Source organism: Hippocampus zosterae, chromosome 14 (genome assembly GCF_025434085.1).
Source record: "Hippocampus zosterae strain Florida chromosome 14, ASM2543408v3, whole genome shotgun sequence".
NCBI lineage: Eukaryota > Metazoa > Chordata > Actinopteri > Syngnathiformes > Syngnathidae > Hippocampus > Hippocampus zosterae.
Window position 1 is genome coordinate 20,979,300 of NC_067464.1, and position 24,183 is coordinate 21,003,482.

General features: G+C 42.9%; 2 protein-coding genes across 6 annotated transcripts in view; both read right to left on the reverse strand.

The window, feature by feature from the left end:
• Positions 1-17,137, reverse strand: part of syt14a (synaptotagmin XIVa) — a 68,130-nt gene extending 50,993 nt beyond the window's left edge. For 2 of the 4 annotated variants that reach the window (XM_052085757.1, XM_052085755.1), the window contains exon 1: positions 17,000-17,137. In XM_052085757.1, the coding sequence (XP_051941717.1) occupies positions 17,000-17,048 (49 nt within the window). In that variant the 5' untranslated portion in view covers positions 17,049-17,137. Of the gene's footprint in view, positions 1-2,597; positions 2,638-16,999 lie in introns of those variants that run through there. The other 2 variants (XM_052085756.1, XM_052085758.1) reach the window with 2 other exon arrangements.
• Positions 12,477-22,289, reverse strand: sdsl (serine dehydratase-like). 2 transcript variants are annotated; one of them, XM_052085840.1, is made up of 9 exons: positions 22,133-22,289; positions 18,675-18,837; positions 17,806-17,842; positions 17,571-17,710; positions 17,333-17,421; positions 17,000-17,233; positions 15,213-15,343; positions 15,015-15,101; positions 12,477-13,102 (listed from the first exon to the last, which is right to left on the reverse strand). In XM_052085840.1, exons 2-9 carry the CDS (start codon positions 18,819-18,821, stop codon positions 12,996-12,998), a joined length of 972 nt encoding a protein of 323 aa, XP_051941800.1. In that variant the 5' UTR covers positions 18,822-18,837; positions 22,133-22,289; the 3' UTR covers positions 12,477-12,995. The 2 variants fall into 2 exon arrangements, with proteins under 2 accessions (XP_051941800.1, XP_051941799.1); XM_052085839.1 differs by lacking the exon at positions 22,133-22,289 and having other exon boundaries at positions 18,675-19,301.
• Positions 22,290-24,183: the final 1,894 nt, after the last annotated feature.

The following is a 24,183-nucleotide window of genomic DNA, read 5'->3' on the forward strand; positions in this document are numbered from 1 at the left end:
GTCAGCCCTCAAAATAGTTGGCCATACATTTATCAATCGATAAACTAAACAAAAATCACTAGAGTACAAGACCTCTCACCTTGTCCGACCAACACAAGGCCAAAAATAATAGTGTCTGTGTGTGTGCGTGTAGAGTTTAGGCACAAACTGTAACAAGGGCATACTTTATTAAAGCTCCCAGTAGCAATAATTTAAGGTTAGTGTGAAGAGAAGGCCGGGGTTTAATTTCCTGAGAAACATTACCTAAATCTTAAACAAGGATAATACAGTGAAGCTGTGACGACAACACAATCACTCACTACCGTATAGAGCAGGTGTGCAACCTTTTTTGAACAAACATTTTGGTAAATGTGCTGTCACTGATATAGCGCTTTTCTACCTCGGGTACTCTAAGCACTTTACACTGTTACCTCTTTCACCTACTGATGATGCAGCATCAGGAGCAATTTCAGTATCTGGCTCAATGACACTTCGACATGGTCGCAATGGTCAAGGGATTGAACCACCATCCTCTGGGTTGGGAAACAACAATGTTTGGACTAGTTTGGACCAGTCCTGTAAACACCACATGTAGAATAATACTCTTTTCCATTGGTGTGTGTCAAAACGTACCTATTGGCCACTACGTATAGGTTTTGTGTGAACCCAAAAATGTAAAAAGGAAAAGGCCCATCAGCACAAATGTCAAAGGCCAGCATCTGTATTGGTATGGGGGGGTGTTCATGCCCATGGCATAAGTAACTTGCACATATGTGAAAGCACCGTGAATGCTGAAAGGTACACACAGGTTTTGGAGACACATATGCTGCTATTGAAGCAACTTCCTTTTCAGGGACTTCTCTGCTTATTTCAGCAGGACGATGCCAAACTACATTAATTTTTCATTTTTATTTGACAGGGACAATGCACATTAATGAACACTCGTATACCACCTGAGTAACTGTGCACAATTTGGCATACAGCTAATCTACATTTGTAGTCTCTTATCAGGTAACAAAATATAGACATGTAGAAAAGTAACTCCTTCAAAGGTTTACACGTTCGCATTAATTCAACAGTCTCAAGCGCCTAAGCCCAAGCAGTAAAGTGCATTCTGTAATTTTAAAGTGCTGCAGTTTCTCACACTGTAGTTACATCCATCCATTTTCCGAACCGTTTAATCCACACTTGGGTCGCGGGGGTGCCGGAGCCTATCCCAGCCGTCTTTGGGCAGAAGGTGTGGGACACCCTGAACCGGTTGCCACCCAATCGCAGGGCACACAGAGACGAGCAACCATGCGCGCTCACACTCACACCTTCGGACAATTTAGTGTGTTCAATCAGTCTGCCATGCATGTTTTTGGAATGTGGGAGGAAACCGGAGCACCCGGAGAAAACCCACGCAGGCCGGGGGGAGAACATGCAAACTCCACACAGGGAGGCCGGAGCTGGAATTGAACCTCTGCACTGTGAAGTTGACGCGCTAACCACTGGACTACCGGGCCACCCCAATACTGTTGTTATTTATATATAAATAATCCTCATTCGGGTCACGGGAACCTACCTATCGCATTTAACTCTGGGTGAGAGGCCGGGGAGACTACTGGTTGACCGCCAATCATGCAGCACATCAAAACAAAACCATTCGCACGTCGGGACAATTTAGAATTGAAAAATGTATTTTCTTGGAACGTGGGTGGAATCCCAAACAAGCACTGGAGAAAAATCAAACCCCACAAAGGATGACCAGAGGCTGGGTAAAAACCCCAAACTGTGAGGCGGTTATGGCAATCAATTGTCTCCCGTGCTGCCACTTCGCATCGTAATTGAAACAAATTGTGTCACCCTGAGTAACAACGATATGCGAGTACCGTAATTGACTTTAGACTCATGATTAAAACTTGGTTTTTAAACCACAATTCCATCCACGCAAATAACTATGGCCAATACTGTGCATTTGAACACAATATTTAAGATAAACTGCGTTTTACTAGGAAATATCGAGCAGTTCGTCAGCACTTGAAAGACCAGTCTGTTAGAAAAGAGGTCGTTTCTTTTTATTTAGCTTCCGTGACCTGTTTTCTGTAGCATTTAAAATAACATATCTCATAGGGCAAGCTTTTCGACAAGATGTTCAAATAAAGACCAAAGCTGCAACAAAGTTACATGCTTAAATATAACCTCGAGTGCAAACACTCATTTTACAGTAACACCATAGCTGCGTACAACCTACAAAGTTCTATGCATAAACATACCTCGGGTACAAACACTCATCGTACAAATAACGTCTGTATTAAACGCCAAATAGAAATTAAATGATGCTCATCAAGGGGTTGTACAATGTCGAGACTGTCGAGACTTCCGTTTCAATTAAAACATAGCAGAACTGTCCCTTCAGCACCAACAAAATGAGACTGGACTCCACGCAAAACTACCACAACAAATAACCGCTAACGATCAGCAATTAAACTTCCATTTCATTCGACGAGGATGATTAATGTCTTTTTTTCCCGTCGACGCGAACATATGACGTTTGAACCATAAGAAGTCCCACATGGCAGGTGTTTGTGACGGTGGAGGTAAATAGGAAAGAAAAGAAACGGTTCACGCCGACTTACCATCAATCGCCATGATGTTGTGTTTTGGATTCAACCAAATCGGCGTCGAAGAGGGTGGGTGATCGGACTACAGCAAGAGAGCGAAGTGGGGGATTCGAGGATGGTCTCGTCCTTTATGAAACTCACACACGCTTGGGGTGTAAAGGACACAACACGACGTGCCAAATCCAATTTTAAATATTAAAAGACTTAATGGCCTTGAATGTCCCTTTTGATTCTTCACGTTTTTAAGGTTTTCATAATGGTACTGAGATGGTAAGCCCTGGCTACAACGTGCTCAGTGCTGATCCACTGGGGTGACGCAAAGTGATTGCAATTCATACGAAGGCTGATAAAATGGTGATTAATTATTATGTGTTATATATATATATATACACACACACACACACACAGGTGTCCCCAAAATGCAATAATCGTACATTTGGGGTTTATTATAATTTGAATAATTTTCAACATGTAAAAGAATTTACAAATATCATTCTATTGTCTTGTTATCGCGTGTTCTCAAACTGATGTCCGTTCTGCTCCAGACACTGCTGACAACGCGAAGCGATGGAATGCCACACGTCATGACTACCTCACAACAAGCTTGGCGCAAAGACTTTCTTGGACTTCGTTGAAACGTTTCCAGTAATCTTTCTTTCTTTTGTGGGGCTTGTCCATGTACGTGGTCTTCCGAAACGCCTCTTATAGACGTCCTGAACATTTGCATCAGTTTCAAACTAATCTCTAATTCGAGTGATAGTCACTCGTGTTGGTGGTTCTTTGTTAAACTCCCTCCGAAATTGGCTTTGCACTTCTACTGCGTTTCCATACTTCCAGTAGCATTTTAGAATACATTTCCTTTCTTCAAAGTCAAGTCTGGTTCAATGGGTTCAGTCTTTAAAGAAAGAATAAATAATTGAGTTATCAGCTGCTAAAATGTGTATACAGTTTTTTGGGGCACCCTACACACACACACACACACACACACACACACACACACACACACACACATATAGAAAGATATATATATTCAGCTGCTGCCTTTCTTTGTGGAGTTTGCATGTTCTCTCCGTGTCCGCGTGGGTTTTCCAGAAGGTGGGTTTTACTCCGGTTTCCTCCCACATTCCAAAAGCAGGTGCGGCAGGTCAATGCAAGGCTTTAAATTGTCCCTTGGTATGAGTGTGAGCGCAATTGGTTGTTCCTCTATGTGTGCCCTGTGATTGGCTGGCAACCAATTCAGTTGAACCATTTTTTTTAAATACAAGACCTTCCATTGACTGAATAACTGAAACTGGCTGTGACTGACAGTTGTTTCCCTACCCTCAACAACCTGAACACAGGAAGCTAACACGTAAAAGGGATACAGAATTAGAAAAAGGCAACCCACCTACAGAAACAATAAAGTTAGAGATTAAAATTTAGATTAACGCGATAAAAAACATAACACGCTAAATATGGATGTAATTAATCATTCACAATTAACGCGATAATTTGACACCCCTAAGAGAGTGTACTTCCATCCATCCATTTTACGATCTGCTTTATCCTCACAAGTGGTGCCGGGATGTGCCGGAGCCTATCCCAGGTATCTTCGGGCACAAGGCGGGAATACCCTGAACCGGTTGGGCACACAGAGATGAACAACCATTCACACTCACACCTGAGGACAATTTCGAGTGATCCGTTAACCTACCATGCATTTTGGGATGTGGAAATGTGGAAGGAAACTGGAGTGCCTGGAGAAAACCCACACAGGCACGGGGAGAACGAGCAAACTCCACACAGGAAGGCCGGAGCCAGAATTAAACTCTAAATCAGAAATGCACGTACATGAACATCGACACCAAACTAAAGCACATTTCCTTTTCACTCCCTATTTTTGGTCTCAACGCTACTCAAATGGCCTCTGTTGGACTCGCCATTGCAACCGTAGTCATAGAATTGGGTTGCAAATTTCTCTTGGGTGCCTGCCAAAACATGGTTAGCAGGAGAGAGAGTGTTGTGGTGTGTCATCCAAGCACCTACCCAATCTACCATACAATGTAAAAAACTACCAACCTTGTTCGGCTTTTGTGACAGAAACAATGTATGTGATTGTTGAGGAATGGGAGCTGTCAATTTGCTCTTGGCCCTTCCTTGGTTACAGATTCTTTTATCTCTCTATAAGGTGGAAGAAGACCCAACACCACGTAGTCTTTTCTTCAGTTTATCGCAACGCAACACGAATCGATTCGGGCTCCTGTGAGTCTCAGATTTCATCAGGAAGCCCCGAAGAAACACATTCATGAGATTATATAGAGACAATATGATAATGAGAGGCGGGGAGGTACGCCTCTCATGCAAATCCCAAAACAAAGAAAGTAACATGTCATCTGACCCGGTGTGGCCGGAGGAAGCCAGGAGCGGTGAGGTGAGACCAGACCACCACTACCCCCCATTTGGTGCGATGGCAGGAACACAGACACCTGAGATAAGAGCTCCTCTAAAACATGTCCCGTGGAGGGGGGCCCCAGAAGTGGTGGGGGTCGAGGGCACTAAAGTTGATTGTAATAACATTGAGCAGGAAATACCTTCTGGTCACAGATCTTGAGATTAGGGTTCCTCTTTGAGGGCACTTGAGAGCCTTCAGGGACTTTTATGAGGTGGTGGAGGCGAGAAAACCCTTGGGGGGCTGTTAATTAACCAAAGGGAAATGGGCTCTAAACTTCACAGTACATTCTTTGTTTTAACTACTTCAGCAGATGTTCAGGAGAGAGACTAGTGTCAATAGTTCTCATAGCAAGATGAAATTCAACAATGTTCTACTACTACTTCTAGCGGAATAATTCCTTAACAGTGATTTAGTGTACCGGTACATGATTCACGTGACAAATGAGTTCATGTTCATACCCCCCCCCCACCCTCGTTTGACAAATCAGAGCAACTCCAAGTGTAACCAGGATTCACACATTGGAATCGAATCAGCCTACAGCTAGGGAAGCAGTCATGGAGGCTGTGTTTCTAACCTCATAGAGTGACTCAATATTACATAGCATCATGATAGACACTCACTGTATCTCATCTTGATTACATTAATAACACGATGCATAGCAACAAGCATTTCAGAACATTCTCCAGGAGCTAACGTTGAGCCAAGAATCTCCCATCTGCATTTGGGCTAACACATGCTGAATATCCAGAAGAGTTTTGAAGAATGACAAATGATCTCGACTTTCACCAGTGAATTTGAAAACAAAATTAATCTTGGGCGGCACGGTGGTTCGATTCCTAACGCCGGCCGTCCTGTGTGGAGTTTACATGTTCTCCCCACGCCTTCGTAGGTTTTCTCCGGGTACTACCAGTTGAAGTGGTATGAGGAGGAACATGTTTTTTTTCCCCTCACAGTGGTGGCACTTAATTTGAAGTGCATGAGGGGTTTGTAAATGTGTGTCCAAAAACACGGATAAAGTCAACTCTTAATTATGTTACAAATGCACATGGTGGGTTCCTTGGACAAGCAGCTGTAGTGACGTACACGCCTTGTGCTGCATTTGCAGGTGTGAGGTCGGACTTTCTGACATCCAAGCAGAAAAAGTCCACCAAAAATCCACTGAGAACTCAGAGGTCCGAGTTGCAAAAAAAAGGACGCTGACTTTACCGACCTGATTCAAACTGACGCCACAACACAATGGCAACCCCGCATTGAGTCTCAGACCATGAACGGCAAAAAATAATTTACACGAACATATTTACAGATCATTTAATTGCATTAATTTAGTTAATTGCAATCATTTCACATCACACGTGATCTCATTTGTACTGTGAAGATATGCAGTTATTTTCATGCATTCATTTATTTGTTGAAATGAATGAAATTCTTTGAAGACATGGTATTCCCTATCTATATATATATTGCGCGTCGTCCCGCACGTGGTCTGTCCTTCCGTCTGTCCCTTTTCAAAACGTACCTACTTCACCGCGCCGCTGCGCGCCGCCACTGCGCCGCTCAGGCAGTGGCTCACTACGATCGCGCGGGCATCTTAGCGAAAAAATGTTGTCTACCCACAAGCATTGCAATGAAATTGTTAGTTATTTAGTAGAGCTAAACATCTCTTTATTTTCGCGATAAGCAATGAAGATGAACAAAAAGTTGAACCAAGCAACAACACTTTTGTGGGCCGAAGGCCCACCTTACCAGCCTTCCGCAGGAACTAGCTGATGAGCCTCCCGGAGGGCGGCGAACCACCACCTTACCAGCCTTCCGCAGGAACTAGCTGATGAGCCGCCCTCCGGGCGGCGAACCAGCTAGTTATTCATATACATAAAATAAATTTTGAAAATGGTTTGCTGGAAGTCAAAAGTTCAATGTGATGAACCAGAACAAGGAACAATATTTTGGAAGCAGACATCTCTTGTTGTTCACATTCACCTCGAACCTTTAAGGACACCTCCGCCTTCCCACCTTCCTCCAATGCAGCATTAGATGACGGTCATCTTTTACGACCAACAACGAGGAAAAGTGCACAAGAATACCCCTAAGTACCCCGGAAAAAAGGACTGCGACTTCATCGTCCATCTTCAATATGACGTCACTTGACAATGAGGACACCCATGGAAAAACAGACCGTGAACGATAAAACACACTTTACAAGATTCGAAACATCTATTTATCTTTTTGGGGTTCAATTGATAACTTGCCTCTGATTAGCTTCAACGTAGTATATTGCAGAGGTGAAAGTAGACTTTTCTGAAAATCCCGGGGAAATAAATAAACACACACACACGCGCGCGCGCACACACCTGGCCGAACAAGCATGAATCAGTTTACACAAAACGCTATTCAAATACTCGACATTCAATGACTAATCTTCCTTTTGTGTGCACGCGTGCACCCTTTGTGTCTGCCGTTCTCAACGAAATGTCGAAATCTCAGAGAAATGGCGAGGCCATGAGAACGCGAGGCAAGGGTATTACTGGTGTGGCGACGACCATCAAGTTCAGCGAGCCTCAGCAGTAGTCCGCTGCTCCTTGCTGCTTCAGCGCGAACATGTACGCAAGCGCGTCTTTTGACTTCAACCAATCAGCGCCGACGCAGCGACGACACACACCCTACGTCACACGTCACGTTAACAGCTAAACTAAACGATAGTGATGGGTCCATGAGGCCTCATGAGGCGTGTCGACACACTGACACACTGTGTTGATACTGTGCTGATACTGTGTCACTGACCACTGCCACCTGCTGGACCTTCAAGATCCCTGCATCCAACCCACTCAACAGACTTTACTGACTGATAATTTTTTTGTATATTGAACATATAAAATATACAATTCGGTAATAAATTGGCAAAAAGTGAAGGTAAGATATAAAAAAAGGAAAAGAAAATAGTCATCATCACAAATATGTGTTCAAAGGAGTAGAAAGAAGTAAAAAAACCCTAGAGTCCTACCCCTTCTTATATATGAATTGATCATTTTTCAAAATAGAAAAGAAAGTCTACATATCAACAAATGCTTTTACCCTTATGTATGCTGTACCTATACATTTTTACAACTTTAGGTTTGTATATACAGTACATACTCATTGGAGCACAAGTATATGTCGATTTTCTCATATTCATAATGGATGCTACATTTCATTAATATATTAAATAATCTCATCAATGTATTCCTGATGTATTGCTATATTTCATGGGTGTATCGAATTTATTAGCTTAATTCTGATTTGTGTAGTTGTCTTGTACTACTCTCAAATTCATTTTTAATCTCAGCAAAAGAGTTACTCATTTTACTGGTCCGTTTCAGAATCATTCCACAGATTTACACCTATTACAGATACACTCCTTTGCGTGATGTTTGTTCGTGTTTTGGATTTTTCTGTATAGGTTAGTACCCCTTAAATTATGACAACTTTCTCGAATTTTAAAAAGCTTCTGGATGTTTTGGCAAAGGAGGTTATTGTGTGCTTTGTACATTAATTGGGCGATTTTGAAGTCAACCAGGTCATGAGATTTCATTGTTTAATTTGATAAACAGTGGATTTGTGGGTTCCGTCTATTTGGAGCCAGTAATTGTTCTGATTGCTTTGTATTGTAGTTTTAAAACAGTGTTTTACTGGCATTTCCCCATATTTCCACACAATAGGTCAAATATGGAAGTAATAAAAGTGTGTACAAGGATTTCTTATTCAGCACATCCTTAGTTTTGGGAGGATCCCTATGGTTTGGGATATTTTTCTTTTATTATCCATTATGTAGCTGCCAGCACGGTTTTGCATCTACAACTGTTCCAAGACATTTTCATAAGGTCATTCATCGATTTGATGAAGTGTATACAATATCATTCACATCCATGCATTCATTTTGCAACATTCAATGTGTTCAAATAATGTGAAGATCTTTTGAATGAGGATGCTTGTGGGCTTTGATTTCACATTTTTATTGAGAAAAATAAGATGCTCCAATGTTTTAAACTTCAGCCTGTTGCGTCTTTTACAAGCAATTTCTCCTGCTGTGAAGAACACACGCTCACAAGGGACGGATGAGGCTGGCATACAAAGGAACTCCTTTGCGAGGTGGGAGAGGTTTGGGAAAGAAGTGTGTTGGTTCTTCCAGTACAGCTGCTTCCTGGAACCTTGATTGTCAAACATGGAGTGGAGAGTCAACCAATAATTACTGATTGTCAATTAATCATCAACATAGCAACCGTGAAAAGATGAGTGAACGTTTGTATACCTGGCGTAATACCGGGTGTATCGCGAACTTCATTCTCATGCTTGGCCCGATAATGCCTCAGCATGGTGGAGGTGCTTCTGTTGGCGAATTGACTTGGCAAATTCGACATTTCACCTGTAATGAAATGTGAATAAGAAGTAACTAAGAGTTACCTTGAAATGTATTCGGATTAGAATGGTACAACACGTCAATAATCTGAGAGGCACTCGGCGAGTGCCTCTCGCCGAGAGGCTCTCGGCGACAGAAGGCGATTTGAATAAATAAATAAATAATACCTTATTCTCCGGGACATCAAAATGGTCCCACACGGCGGATGATTTGCGTCTCTGCTCCATAATCGGCAAGGAAGGCAAGGCACGAACACGAAGTCTGCACTGACACGAGCTTCGACAAGCGAGCGTGAGTGAGGTCTGGCTTGTTTCGGCAGGTGTTCCTTATAAACACTGTGTGGCGGGCTTTTGCTGCGTCAACGCCCTCTGCACTGAGTCGACGCCCCCTGGACTAAGTGGCGCAGCCTGTACTGTGCCAAGCAGCCGATGCAGTCTAAACTGCACCGGTGCAGTTCACGTGTCAATTAGCAGCCTGGACTGTGTCAACGCAGCCGATGTGTCAATTAGCAGCCTGGACTGTGTCAACACAGTCGATGTGTCAATTAGCAGCCTGGAGTGTGTCAACGCAGCCGGTGTGTCAATTAGAAGCCTGGACTGTGTCAACGCAGTTCACGTGTCAATCACGTGACGTAATGAGCCAGCACATGCATCGACACGTGGTTTGCTCTGTGAGCCCGGCGCATGTGCCAATGCATCGGTGTCACTGGACCCATCACTACTAAACGAGCCGAGACGACACTCGAAGTCAGACGGACACGTTTTTCTGCCAATCTGTGAGTTTCCCTTTTTGTCCAAATATATTTTTACAACTGTCTTGTCCACTGTGTATTTTATTCGTTCCACTGGGGTTTAGCAAGTGTGTTTATAAAGAGACGAAAATCTCTTTACTATTACGAGTGTGAGTCTCTCAACATGGCTACGCTCGTGTAAGCAAAACAACAAACTCATACGCGTCTTCGTTCAATGTTGTCAACTAATTAGATCCAGATTAATTTTAGGCAAATTATCCTCAATTCTCAAGAGAGATTTTCATTAAAATTTGAAAAACCTGGAATTCCGGGAAAATCCAGAGGAAACAATATTGTTTTTGTGTGCAGTTATTGAACAACATTAATGTACCGTATTTTCACGACTATAAGGCGCCATTAAAAGTCAAATTTTCTCCAAAATGGACAGGACGCCTTATGATGCGGAGCATCTTGTGTATGCGCCGAGTTCCAAAACCTGACTGACAGCCGACACGCTGTTTATATAGAGAAAAGGCGGAATTGACTGTGGACAGGCATGCGGCAAAGAAGTCGGCCAATCAGTGAAGGGTGGGCGTGTATACATACATATATGGAGAGAGAGAGAAAAGGCAGACGTGAGGACAGGCATGCGGCAAAGAAGTCCGCCAATGAGTGAAGGATGGGCGTGTAAGTGGCCGCTAAAGGGACACCCCAAGCAGGTACCAACACCTGTATAGAGTGTGTATGTGCATTGTTGCAAAACAACTTCGGTTTTGGTTTCGAAGAACCCCCGAAAATAAATTCTACAAAGAGACATGCCTACGAATCTCAGTTCAAACTTCAAGCCATCGGTTATGCTTTTGGCATGCGTGCCCATCTCACAGCAGCGGTGAAAAACCAAGTCAAGCAAATTAACTCTGAGCTTGCCGTTATTCCCGGAGGCTTGACTAAAGAACTCCAACCGCTGGACATCGGCATCAACTGGGCGTTCAAAGTAAAGTTGCGACTGGGCGTTCAAAGTAAAGTTGCGAGCGGCATGCGAACAATGGATGATCGATAGCAAACACAACTTTACAAAGAGTGAGAGGCAGCGCTGGGCGAGTTACGCCACAATTTGCGAATGGATTGTGGCTGCTTGGACGAACGTGTCTGCTTGCACTGTTCTTCGAGTTTTTGGCAAAGCCGGCATCATTTCTGTGGCGCCACATGGGAATGAGAGTGACTCTGACAACGAGAGGGAACACAGCGTTTTTGATGGATTACCGGTACTTGCACAATTGTTAAATTCTGATACAGAGGATGAGGACTTTGATGGATTTCTGGGTGATGATTGATCGAAAAACGTGAGTACATTGTACGATGGCTAAATAAAATACAACAGAACTCAGTTTTGCTTCCGTTGCCTTTTTAAAAACGTGTTTTTAGCTTGTATCTGTATGTCTTGTCATGCTACCGTATGCTACAAGCTAATGTGTGTTAAGGAATTATTCCGCTAGAAGTAGGAGTAGAACATTGTTGAGGAATGTCACCTTGCTATGAGAACTATTGATACTAGTCTCTTTCCTAAACATCTGCTGAAGTACTTAAAACAAAGAATGTAGTGTGAAGTTTAGATCATATTTCCCCTTGGTTAATTAACAGCCCCCCCGAGGGCTTTCTTGCCTCCACCAACTCGTAAAAGTCCCTGAAGGCTGTCAATTGCCTTGGAAGAGGAACCCTAATCTCAAGATTTGTGGACCAGCAGCAGTGGTCTATACTTTGTCATCATGTCAAGATCGAACTTTGCTTGACTTTCTTTGTCTCTGATTTTTACATAAGGGGAAGGACTGTCCGCCCCTAAATAACATGATTAACATACTATGCCTATATATATGTGTGACTGCATTTTTTCTAGGCTTCCTGATGAAATCTGAGACTCACAGGAGACCGAATCGATTCGTGTTGCGTTGTGATAAACTGAAGAAAAGACAACGTGGCGTTGGGTCTTCTTCCACCTTAGAGATAAAAGAACCTGTAACCAAGGAGGGCCAAGAGCAAATTGACAGCTCCCATTCCTCAACACGTGTTTTTAGCATGCGCGCATGCATGCCGTATGTTTAAGCTCGCGTATGTTTTACCACTGTAAAACTGTGCCCAATAATCCAGTGCGTTTTGTCTATGTGTCAAATACAGAAATAGCACCCATTAATGAGACGGCGCCCAACCATACAGTGCGCCGAATGGTCGTGAAAATACGGTAGCTAACGTGCAGTTATTGTGTGCAAACTGTATGGTTATTCAAATGAGTTTGCATTTATTTGTCATTTGTAAGCGTGTAAATCAGGTGACATGTTCTCCTGTAAATTAAAGAACACATTTGCATGTTTTAAAGTCTATGTACAAATCCTGACAAAGTGGGACACCACATTGGCCTTGCTCTGGATTCAGTCTGATGTCATATGCCAAACAGACACTCACCAATCACATTGAGTCATGAACTCTCACAGTCCATGTATTGTCATCAAGTCTAAATATAGGCTAGTGAGCACAAATGTTCAAGGGTGTTTTCCTTACATCAACGAGAAAATAAAAAATTGCACTGGTAAATTGCAAAAGGATTTCAGGGTCCCAGAACAATGGACTGCAACACCACCAGGTGGGCAAGCATGGTAAACGGACATTTATTGCCCCCATCCTCTCCCCAAAAAAGTCCCCAAATATACATACAATTGGACATTATTGTTTAACACATACCGATTTTTTTTTTAGGTAATCAAAAAAAGAACTTCAAGACAATGTACATTTATAAAATGGCATTTTTAAAATACATTCATAACATGACAGTCACATGCTGTGCATTTTAACACTTACTCTGCTACACAATTACTTTGTCTGCAGCTTATGTTTCAAAATAGATAGTTGCTCCATGTCTATGTTGCTGCCTCCACACACTATCACCAGCAGGGGGTCCAAGAGAGCCGGTAGACGACCTAAAATGTTTAAATGTCACATCATTACGGGCCCCGTTGGGGCGTGTTGGGGTTTTTAACTTATGACCTCCCACGAGCTGCTGTGCTTGTTTGTGATGGTGAAATGAAGATTCATGAAGCAACTGTAGCTTTCCATCTAATTGGTTTGTCACCTCCTCTACATGGATGACATAAAGCTGTATGCTAAGAGCGAAAGGGACATAGACTCTCAGATCCACACAACCAGGATCTACAGCAGTGACATTGGGATGTCATTCGGGCTTGAGAAATGTAGTAGGATGGTGACTAAGAGAGGCAAGGTAGTCCACACTGAAGCGGTCTCACTCCCTTAAGTAACAATAGCAGACATTGAGGACAGCTACAAGTACCTCGGTACCACAAGCCAATGGCAACCTCGAACTGGCAACAAGGAAAGCGGCTACGGCCAAATACCTCCAGCGAGTGAGGGAAGTCCTAAGAAGCCAGCTCAATGGCAAGAATAAGACCCGGGCAATAAACAGCTATGCCCTGCCAGTGATCAGATACCCTGCAGGAATAATAAGGTGGCCAAAGGAAGAGATTCAGACCAGGGACGTTAAGACCCGAAAGCTCCTCACCATGCATGAAGGGTTCCATCCCAAATCTAGCACCCCGAGACTGTCGTCAGCCGAAAGGACGGAGGCCGGGGACTAGTGAGTGTGAGAGCCACTGTCCAGGATGAAACATCCAAGCTCCATGAATACATCAAGGAGAGGGCTCCAACAGATGACGTACTCAGAGAATGTCCCAGACAATGGGGAACAGAGGATGAGGTGGTGGAAGAGGGACTATCGTGGGAGGGCAAGCCTCTACACGGGATGTACCACCGGACCATAACTGAAGTGGCTGATCTCAAGAAGTCCTATCAGTGGCTAGAGAGGGCTGGCATGAAGGACAGCAGAGAGGCACTCATCATGGCTGCTCAGGAGCAGGCCCTGAGCACCAGAGCTATTGAGGCCCAGATATACCACACCAGACAAGACCCATGGTGTAGGTTGTGCAAAGAGGCACCTGAGACAATCCAAGACAGAACTGCAGGGTGTACGATAATGGCAGGGAAAGCCGACATGGAACGCCATAACCAGGTGGCTGGCATAGTCTACCGAAGCATCTGTGCGGAGTATGGATTGGAAACCCCACGGTCAGAATGGGAAACCCCTCCGAAGGTGGTGGAGAATGACCGAAAGAAGATCCTGTGGGACTTCCAGATCCAGACTGACAAGATGGTAATGGCAAAACAACCAGATATCGTGATCACCGATCAAGAGCAGAGGAAAGCCGTTGTAGTGGATGTAGCAGTCCCAAGTGATGGAAACATCAGATAAAAGGAACACGAGAAACTCGAGTTGAGGGCTCAGAGAGGAGCTGGAGAGAGCCTGGAAGGTAAAGGTGACAGTCGTGCCTGTGGTGGTCGGAGCACTCGGGGCAGTGACCCCCAAACTAGATGAGTGGTTACAACAGACATCGGACATCTCAGTCCAGAAAAGTGCAGTGCTGGGAACAGCAAGGCTACTGCCCAGAACCCTCAAGCTTCCTGGCTTCTGGTAGAGGACCAGAGCTGAATGGGGGACAGACACCACCCGAGGGGTGAGACGAGGATTTTTTAAAATATATATTATATGTATATTATCATGCAAAAAGATATTTTCCCAAACTTTAAATTCACTATTAAGAGCCAACCTTTAATTTGGGAAATGACTGATTTAGTCCCATGAATTACCTCAATTTCTGTTACCTGTATTTACTCTAGATACCCATTAATTCTCATGGGAAGTTTAGAACTGGTACCTCAAAATTTACAGTGAAATGTCAAAAAAACAAATTTCGAAGTGAACACAACCAACTGGATATGCGGGTTGGCTCTTGAGAAATCTCTTGGAAAGTGATGGCTTACCATCTGCCTGTAATCGGTGCACAACTCCGCTGTAGACAGCCGCAAGTGTTGCTCCACATGCCATTTCCACCAGGACACGCTCCTCATCTAACAAATGTCGACCCAAGCAGCACAAAACATGTTTTACCTTCTCTGTGGTTTACTTGGTTTACAGCAAAATTACTTTCAACTTTAACGTTGTTTCAAATGGAAACTCACCCAGGAATGTTTCCAAAGCATGAAGAGCCTGCTTGTCAGTAACCACTTCCGAAATGATTGTGATCTCATTGCTCTGACTGTATTCAAAAGCTTTTGTGCAAACTGTCTTTGCACCCAAACATTTAGCCTCACTTGGGAGAGAGAGACACAAACAGACGGGGGGGGGGGGGCGGATTTTGAAGACATTGGGGCAATAATCAGTGTCAAATGAGACATTTTTAGATAGCATAATTCGAGTATAATACCCACTCTGATACCTACCAACAAGACAGTCTCTGATCTAAATAAAACGATAATTATAGGTGTGTGTACAGAAATGTATTGATCAAGGTGACATTGCAGTATTAGACTGCCACAATAATCGGTGTTATGTTACGATATTCCAAGCAGTACACCTCCTTCAAAAAACACTCCTTTTCACCCACTTCAGCCGAACAACACAGCACTGCGATCTATCTTGACAAGTGGTCCCAAAACCCCGGGCTGTGGACCGGCATCGGTCCGTGGGTTATTTTGTACCGGACCGCACAGAAAGAATAAATAATTTACATTACTTCCGTTGTATTTATTTCGGACTCTGAAAGATGTTTTACTTCGGAAAAACTACCGGATCCTCCGTTGACACTCCAGGAAATCGGCCCTCACGCTGCCAGGAGCAACTTGAAAATAAAAGCGGACCATGGCACTGACGTTCATATCCTGTATTATTTGGTCATGGAAAGTTAATTTGTCTGACTGCCTTGGTGGCATCTCACTCTCATGAATACCATAAGCATTTGTTGCTGCAGTTGGCTTGACTTCTTCGTGACAGAGACTGCATTACCTATCATGCTTCTGTTTCCAACAGAAATGACCCGATTCCCACTACTTCACATGTGCGTCACAGACAGGCACACAGCCTGTGGGAGGAGAGGCGCGAAAACCAAAGTGCCAAAAAATAAATAGCTACATGACTTGTCGACTACTGAATTAATTCTTAACAATTCGACCATCGACATACCCATGTTCAGTCGACTAATCTTGGCAGCCCTACTGTTGCATGGACAACAACACAAGTCTGAGAATATTTTCTGTTGTCGGGCTGAAATTCTGAGAATTTCGAACAATTTTAATTTAAAATAGGTCTCAAAACCATTGATCAATTTTCAAAAATGATTATCAGTTAGGGTGGCCCGTTAGTCGAGTGGTTAGCATGTTGATTTCACAGTGCAGAGGTACCCGCTTCAACTCCAGCTCCGGCCTTCCTGTGTGGAGTATGCATGTTCTCCTCGTGCTTGCGTGGGTTTTTTCTCCGGTTTCTTCACACATTCATGGCAGGCTGATTGAACACTCAAAATTGTCCCCAGTGTGTGAGTGTGAGCGTGAGCATGAATGATTGTTTGCTTCTGTGTGCCCTGCGATTGGCTGGCCACCGGTTCAGGGTGTCCCCCGCCTACTGCCCGGAGACAGCTCTAGCACCCCCTACAACCCTAGTGAGGATCAAGCGGTTCAGAAAATGAATGAATATCAATTAATAGGATTAGTGATTCATTGTCAATTAATGAATACAACTAAATTTTTGTTTGTGGGGGAATTATGTCAAAATCAGTGTATGATTAAATATAAATTTGGAACATTAGGCATTAAATATATTGTGATCCCAGGTGCAAGATAAACATCTATACTATGTGATAAATTGACATTTTTTTCCTCAAAAATTTGATTTTTTTGATTTTGGATGATGTTTTTTTTTTCAGCATATGTGAGCAGTTGCGATATTCAGGCAAGGCACAAAGAAGAAATTTGACCTGGTGATTTCATCCAAGGTGACGATGCTTCCCGTCTTAACGGAAGCATTCAAACAGTCTGCACCAACTGTTTCCATGGCAACGATGGGCACGTCCACCCAGCCTACATCCTTCAGACCCTGGACGACCCCACAGAGGAGGCCCCCTCCGCCCACTGATATCAGTACTGCTCCAGGCTTGACATTTGGACCCAGACTGGCTGCCGCCTCTGCGATCAGACTAGAATGCCCCTTCCTTTTGTTTGGGTAGGAGGAAGAACATTTAAAATACCAACTATTAAAGAATTCAGAGGATGTTAAGTAGTGATGCATGAACAAGTGATTACTTATCTACCAGATCAAGTGATGATCAAACGGAGACACATAGGAAAGTCCCTCTGTTTCGACGAGTCTGAGAGCTTCAGCGTTTGCATCATCCCAAACCTGTATACAGTGGCTGTTTATATGACCTTTTCACAACACCATTTTCTAAAAAATAACCAAAAAAACAAAAACAAAAACAAAACAACAACAAAAAAAAAACAATCAAACTTAAACAGCCTGTTATGGTTAAAACTGACATGTAAAGATACCTTGCCCACAATCTTGACATGAGCACCTTGATCCTTGAGTCTCTGGACAACAGAATGAGGCGTTGATGAGGGAATTATTATGGTGGCCGGTACACCCATTTTTCGGGTTACATAGGCAGCCGCCATCCCAGCATTTCCACCTGGAATAAGACATGTACACAGCTCAACCATCTACTGTATAGTACTGTACCAATATTTAAGTGATAATATGACAAGGTTGGGAAGAAGAGGCAACCTGAGGAGCAGACAAATCCTTTGGACTGTGACTTAAGCTGCAGAGGATAGAATCAATATTAAATAAGTCAAGTCAAGTCAACAGTATTTATAGAGCACTTTCAAACAGCCATCACTGCATACAAAGTGCTGTACATGGAGCGATTTAACATACACAATAAACAGTAAGACGAAATGATAATAAAGGCGGTAGAAAGCACGAACCAGTAAAATCATGCTGAGTCGAACGCCAAAGAATACAAGTGGGTTTTCAGGAGGGCTTTAAAGATTGGCAGCGAGGAGGCTTGCCGAATGTTCAGTGGGAGGTCATTCCAGAGAGAGGGACCAGCAACAGAAAACGCTCGATCCCATCTGAGCCTCAGTTTAGTTCTTGGTACTTCTAATAAAGACTGGTCCACAGACTTGAGGCGCCGGGCAGGTGTGTAGGGGCGGATGAGCTCAGAGAGGTAAGGTGGCGCGAGATTAGAGATTTGAAAACAAAGAGGAGGATCTTGAAAATAACTCTAAAATGAATGGGGAGCCAATGAAGGGATGCCAGAGTAGGAGTTATATGCTCCCTCTTACGAGTACCAGTCAAGAGGCGAGCAGCGGCATTCTGGACCAGCTGAAGGCGCTTGATGGAGGACTGGCTGACTCCAAAGTACAGGGCATTACAGTAATCGAGCCGGGATGTGACAAAGGCATTACTTTGCATTACTGTCTCAAAGTGTTCATGTGAGAGGAAAGGTTTTATTTTGGCCAGCTGTCTAAGGTGAAAGAAGCTGGATTTAACAACGGCACCAATTTGCCGATCGAGTTTGAAATCATAAGGCAATTCCGTACACACTCCATACTTTTCGACTGTACGTATATGCAAGTGTATGCATCTACCTGTTGGCACAAGTACCCAATGCCGCGGATCTTGAAAGAACCAGAGGGCTGGGAATTCTCCATTTTCAAATACACAGTGGTTCCCACACGTTTGGACATTGCAGCACTTTCCAGTAAGGGAGTGTTTATGTGGAAATGTTCAGCCATGTTGCCGCAGCCTGACCTGAACAGAAAAGTGACCAAGTTGTCAACACAATACAGTCCCAGTCGATTAAACTGACATTTAGATTGCCAATTAATTGAACAGCTAGATTAGGGGTGTCCAAACTAAAACCCGACCAGGAGCTCTAAAATGACATTTGACACAACCCGCAGTGCTAGAGTGTTAGAAATGTGACACACACACACACACACACGGCCTTCAGGTGCCACACACCTGACATTAACTACTTGTACCACTATGTTTAATCAATAATAAATTTAAAAAATAATACGGTTTTATATTTCTAAATATGCAAAGAAACTATAACTAAAAGACAGCATTTTTCGGATTTTAAATTGGCTTTTTTTTCCTAGTTTGGCTGGTCCTCGACTTAAACGAGCAATAACCGACCCATATTCTAGCTTTGGTTACAATGTGACATGCGAGTCTAGTTAAGGTAAGCCATTTTAAACTAAAAAGAAAAATTGTTTCGGTCGCTCGAAATAGAAATTTTTAAATCAAACAGGAACTCGTTGCTGTAAATGCATTTGCAAAACGGGGATTCCGGCTGCGAATCCCAGCTCGACTGTTCTTGTTTCTAATGAAAAAGTCCCCAATAAATGCAACTCATACCACAGAGCGACAACTATATTCGTTTCTTCTTCACGATGCATTTTTTCGCTGGTGCGATAGTTATTTCTGTATTGCCACCGCTGCTTCGATGGCCGTTCAAAATATAAAAGCAGTCCTTCCAAGGTACAAAAAAAGATTGAGCAACAGACCATGTCGAGAACTGTGCAAAAAAAAGTCAGCTGATCACAGAACGCCATGCTGCAAATCAGAGGTGGGCAACAGATCTTTCAAAGGCCAAATCAACATGCCAATTGAATAGGAAAATATGAATCTAATGAGTAGAGTATATGTTGTCGTAATAAAGAAATAAAAACAAAAATTGGTGAAGAAAGGTTTATTCAGTTACTTTAAAGTGACATACTGCATCTACAAATATTAATTATTTAATGAACATTCACAAAAAACATGTCTAGGGTGTCCATATTCCTTTTTTCCCCCGGTACTGGCACTACCCCACACCCCCCAGCCCCCCACAATTAGTCGGGCAGTGGTTCTTAACCTGGGTTCGATTGAACCCCAGGGGTTTAGTGTCAGGGTTCAACAGAGCCTCTGACACACCTGGCTCAAGATGTCACTGAGTTATGACACGCCTGCTTGGCCATCGCTGGCTGCAGATGATCACACTGCATTGCTTGTCCAATCAGTGCTGCGGGAAATTTAGTTCACTCTGTAGTCAAGGTATGACTGTCGTGGGATTTTTTTTTAAAAATGCCATGTCGAGCAAAAAATAAATAAATAAATAGGTTGTCGGATTAATATGTACCACGGCTTCACATGCACTACGGAATGTGATGGGACTCAGCATCCTATCTGCATGATTTGTAATGCGAAGTTGAGCAACTTTAGTCTCGCACCGGCAAAACTGAAGGAACACTTCTTGAATCCTATTTTTATATTTCAGTAATGAAGGGTTTGATGAATGTGTATATGAATTGTTTGGGTTTGGTACCTCTAACAAGGTTAAAAACTACTGTGCTAGAATGATTGGAGAAGTCAGTGAATACAGAAAAGGTTGCCAACACTTAAGACAAGTCACTGCTCCTGTTGGCTTGCACTGTTGACCCGTGCACATCAAGATAAAAGCGAAGCAGAAATGATGTTTTATTTTAATTTATGTCCTCCAGTAACTACGGCCCAAAGGTCTGACTTTGCCCAGGTGTGCTATACATCTTTAAGTTCATTTATTAGGTCAGCGGTTCGGGCAGAAATAAGAACCTAAACAACCTCTGGTGCTCATTTGAGAACCACATCAAAATTTGTATCGGAACCCTTATATGTATGCATACCATTCATACAATCACACAGTATATTTTGTATGTCTGTGTACATCTCACAAAAGTGATTCTCTCATTCCCATTTCTGCAGCTATTTAGTTATACAGGGTTCCCACTCTTCCACTTGCTTTTTATTTATGGACCTTGTAATGACTTTTGTGGACCAATTTAGCCATTTTTAAGGACTTTTTCTCCATTCAGCGGGGCATTCACGGTGGATTTAATGCCCGCTCAGCAATAAACGGGCTGAACAAAAAGCCACATATCACTGAGCTGGTGTTCAAGTCATTGCTGCCAAAGGAAGGGCAATCGCTTAACCCTTTATTTGACAGACTGCATGTCAAATTTTCACTTTGTATTTGCAACGTGTATCACAGGTAGGAAAATGAATGCTCAAATTGAGCGCAGTTAATCACTTTCCCTCGACAGTGTCATGTTAGTTACAAGGTTAGTGTTCAAGGTCTCAGGTGTGAAGAGAGAGCAGGATGGTCCAAATTGGCCTTATACCAGGGGTATCAAACTTATTTTTGTTGCGGGGAGTTACTTCTTCCATTGGAGGGCTGTTACAACAATGAAACCGAATAAATGTTTAATCATCACATCATTTTCTTTTACACACACATGCACCCCCCCCCAAAAGTGTTTACAAGTTCTGAAATCAGTCAACTATATTTTTATATTTTTGTTCACTTATTGTTCAAGTGAGTGTGAACTCCTTACAAATACTGCAACATCTCATCGTTATTTATTACACGTGACAATTTGACATTTTTGGTTCAGATTTTAGCAACAATCATGGAAGTTGACACTTGATTCGCTTTCGCGGGCCACATAAAATGATGTGGCGGGACAGATCTGGCCTCCGGGCCTTGTGTTTGACACCTGTGCCTTATACTCTCTCAAAAGACACGTGAATGCAGGTTGTGTTCTCAAGGAGTAAAATATGGCAACTGCAGCAGAAAAGTCTCCCGCATTCTTAACTCCATATTACAATTGCAAAACTAACCTACATTGTTAATGACAATTTCTGCAAGGCTTACAATACGCGGTAATGCATCGCTGTCTGTGGTTCAAAATGTTTGTTTTCTGACAAGTATGCTCACAAAGTGATGAAAAGATGGAAGAACACATGTTAAATGCTAAGCTAACCCAAGAGCAATGAGGTTAGTGCATTTCACACCGCAAATAAGTGTTTATGATCAAATTAAAGCAAAGACAATCCAACTTTGAGCAGCAAAAGAGCAAAACAATTAATGTGTGTCTTTTAGAGAGCGAATCTTACATGGTAAATTGAGCCAGTACGGAATATACTTTGTCACGTTGTAGGTCAGCCAGGTGACTTAGTAACATGGCTGTGGCACACTCACATCGAAATACACCAAGCATTAAAAAAATGTCAGCACACTTGCCTCGGTGATAAAAGCCTGCTTTCAGAGGTCAGTCCTGCCCCATGCAAATGGCCCACTGCTCAGACACTGAATGCAGAGCCAATTTCAAGTATGGCTTTGGTTACCACAACTATTGGGATGCAGCCAAGGGTGGTTAGATCAGGCATACGGCTTGCAGAAGTGTGAGCCTAGAACGTGGAAGAAAAAGACAGCATTAATAAAAACATTAGCTTAATTTCACATGTTGAGGAACAACTTCACCATCAAGCCACAAAAATTGTAATTGTCAAATAGTGTAAGTAGGGCATGCAAATGGAAACACTGCACTCCCAGCGAGGACGACATGTCATTTAATAATTATCAGGTTGGTGCGGTGTGTTTATTTTGAGACTTAAAAGAAGTCTGTGTAAGGCGGTAGGTAACCTGTTACAAACAGCTCTGTTAACATTCCCATTTATTTTTACCTTGTTATCAGTTTTAATCATTTGTCAGTTTTCAGTAATGCTAAACAATTTGGCAGCATTTTAGCATTCCCGCTTGTCCCCAGCGAGCGAGGCACTCAAGTCAAGAAGTTGTGCTTACGGAGATAGAGAAACTCTCTCCCCACAGGCATGGGCAACTGAAATGTTGGAGGGAGGGGCAAAACATTTTCAGCAGTCAATTCACACTCAAAATGTGAATATTGGGATAAGATGGAAGCACAGGGGCAGACTGGTAAGCACACTGGCCTCACAGTGCAGAGGTCCAGGGTTCGATTTCTGGTCGGGCCTTCCTGTGTAGAGTTTGCATGTTCTCCCCGTGTGTGTGGGTTTTGTCCTGGTACTCCGGTTTCCTCCCACATTCTAAGAACATTCATGGCAGGCTAATGGAACACTCTAAATCAGGCGTCCCCAACCTTTTTTGCCCCCCCCCCCCAGACCGTTCTAATGTCTGCCAATATTTTCAGGGACCGGCATTTAAAGTGTGGCGGATAAATACAACAAAATAATATGGTATGAGCTGCATGAAAACTGTGGTGTTTTCGAAAGATAATAATAAACCCAAATCTTGACCTGAGGAACGTCCAATCTGGTCGCTATGGTAATGTTTAAACGTGACTTCCAAATAAGATACAACGCAAATTCAAAGTGCATGAAAATTATGACTCATCACAATGCTGAATCAGTTGGAGCCCTGAGCTTGATTTTCTGCGATCAGGCGGTCCCATCTTGGGGTAATCGGAGACAATGACACCTGCAGTGTGTGGTTTATGTCTAGTCTACTTTGTAAGTTTGTTTTGGTCGCCGTCACTGCAGAGTAGGATGTCGTAAATAGCAACAGTGCTGTTGTGGCGATCTCAGTGTATTCAGCCATAACTTGAATCCAGAACACCGGCAGAGTTGTTGTCTCGAACGTATTTTTAAGGCCGCCGTCATTTACGATCTCCAGCGGTTTGGCTGGTCCTCAACTTAAAAAAAAATAAAATAAAATAAAAAAAAAAAAAATCAATAACCGACCAAGATTCTAGCTATGGTTACAATGTGACACGGGAGTCTAGTTAAAGTAATTAAAAAAAAAAAACAAAAACGTTTCATTAGTTCGAAATATATATATTTTTAAATCAAACTGGATGTCATTTGTTACCGTAAATGCATTTTAGAAACAGGGATTCCGTCTGCCAGTCTTAACTCGACTGTTCTCGTTCTTGGTTTAATAAAAAAAAAAAGTGCCCAATAAATGTAACTCATACTCGAGGGCAACAATTATATTTGTTTCTTCTTCACAATGGATTTTTTTCAGCATCGGTCCACAGACCGGCAGTTGGGGACCTCTGGTCTAAATTGTCCTGAACTGTGATTGCCAATAGTTGTTCGTCTGAGTGCCCTGCGATTGGCTGGGAATCAGTTCAGGGTGTCCCCCACCTACTGTCCGAAGACAGTTGTGATTGGCTCCAGCATGCCCCACAGCCTTTTGTGAGGACGAGCGGATTAGAAAATGGATGGATGGATGAGGTAGATGTTTGTCCTGCATATAAATCCAAATCCACACACAAACAACAAATATATACAGTATATAAATGTTATCGTTTTTAA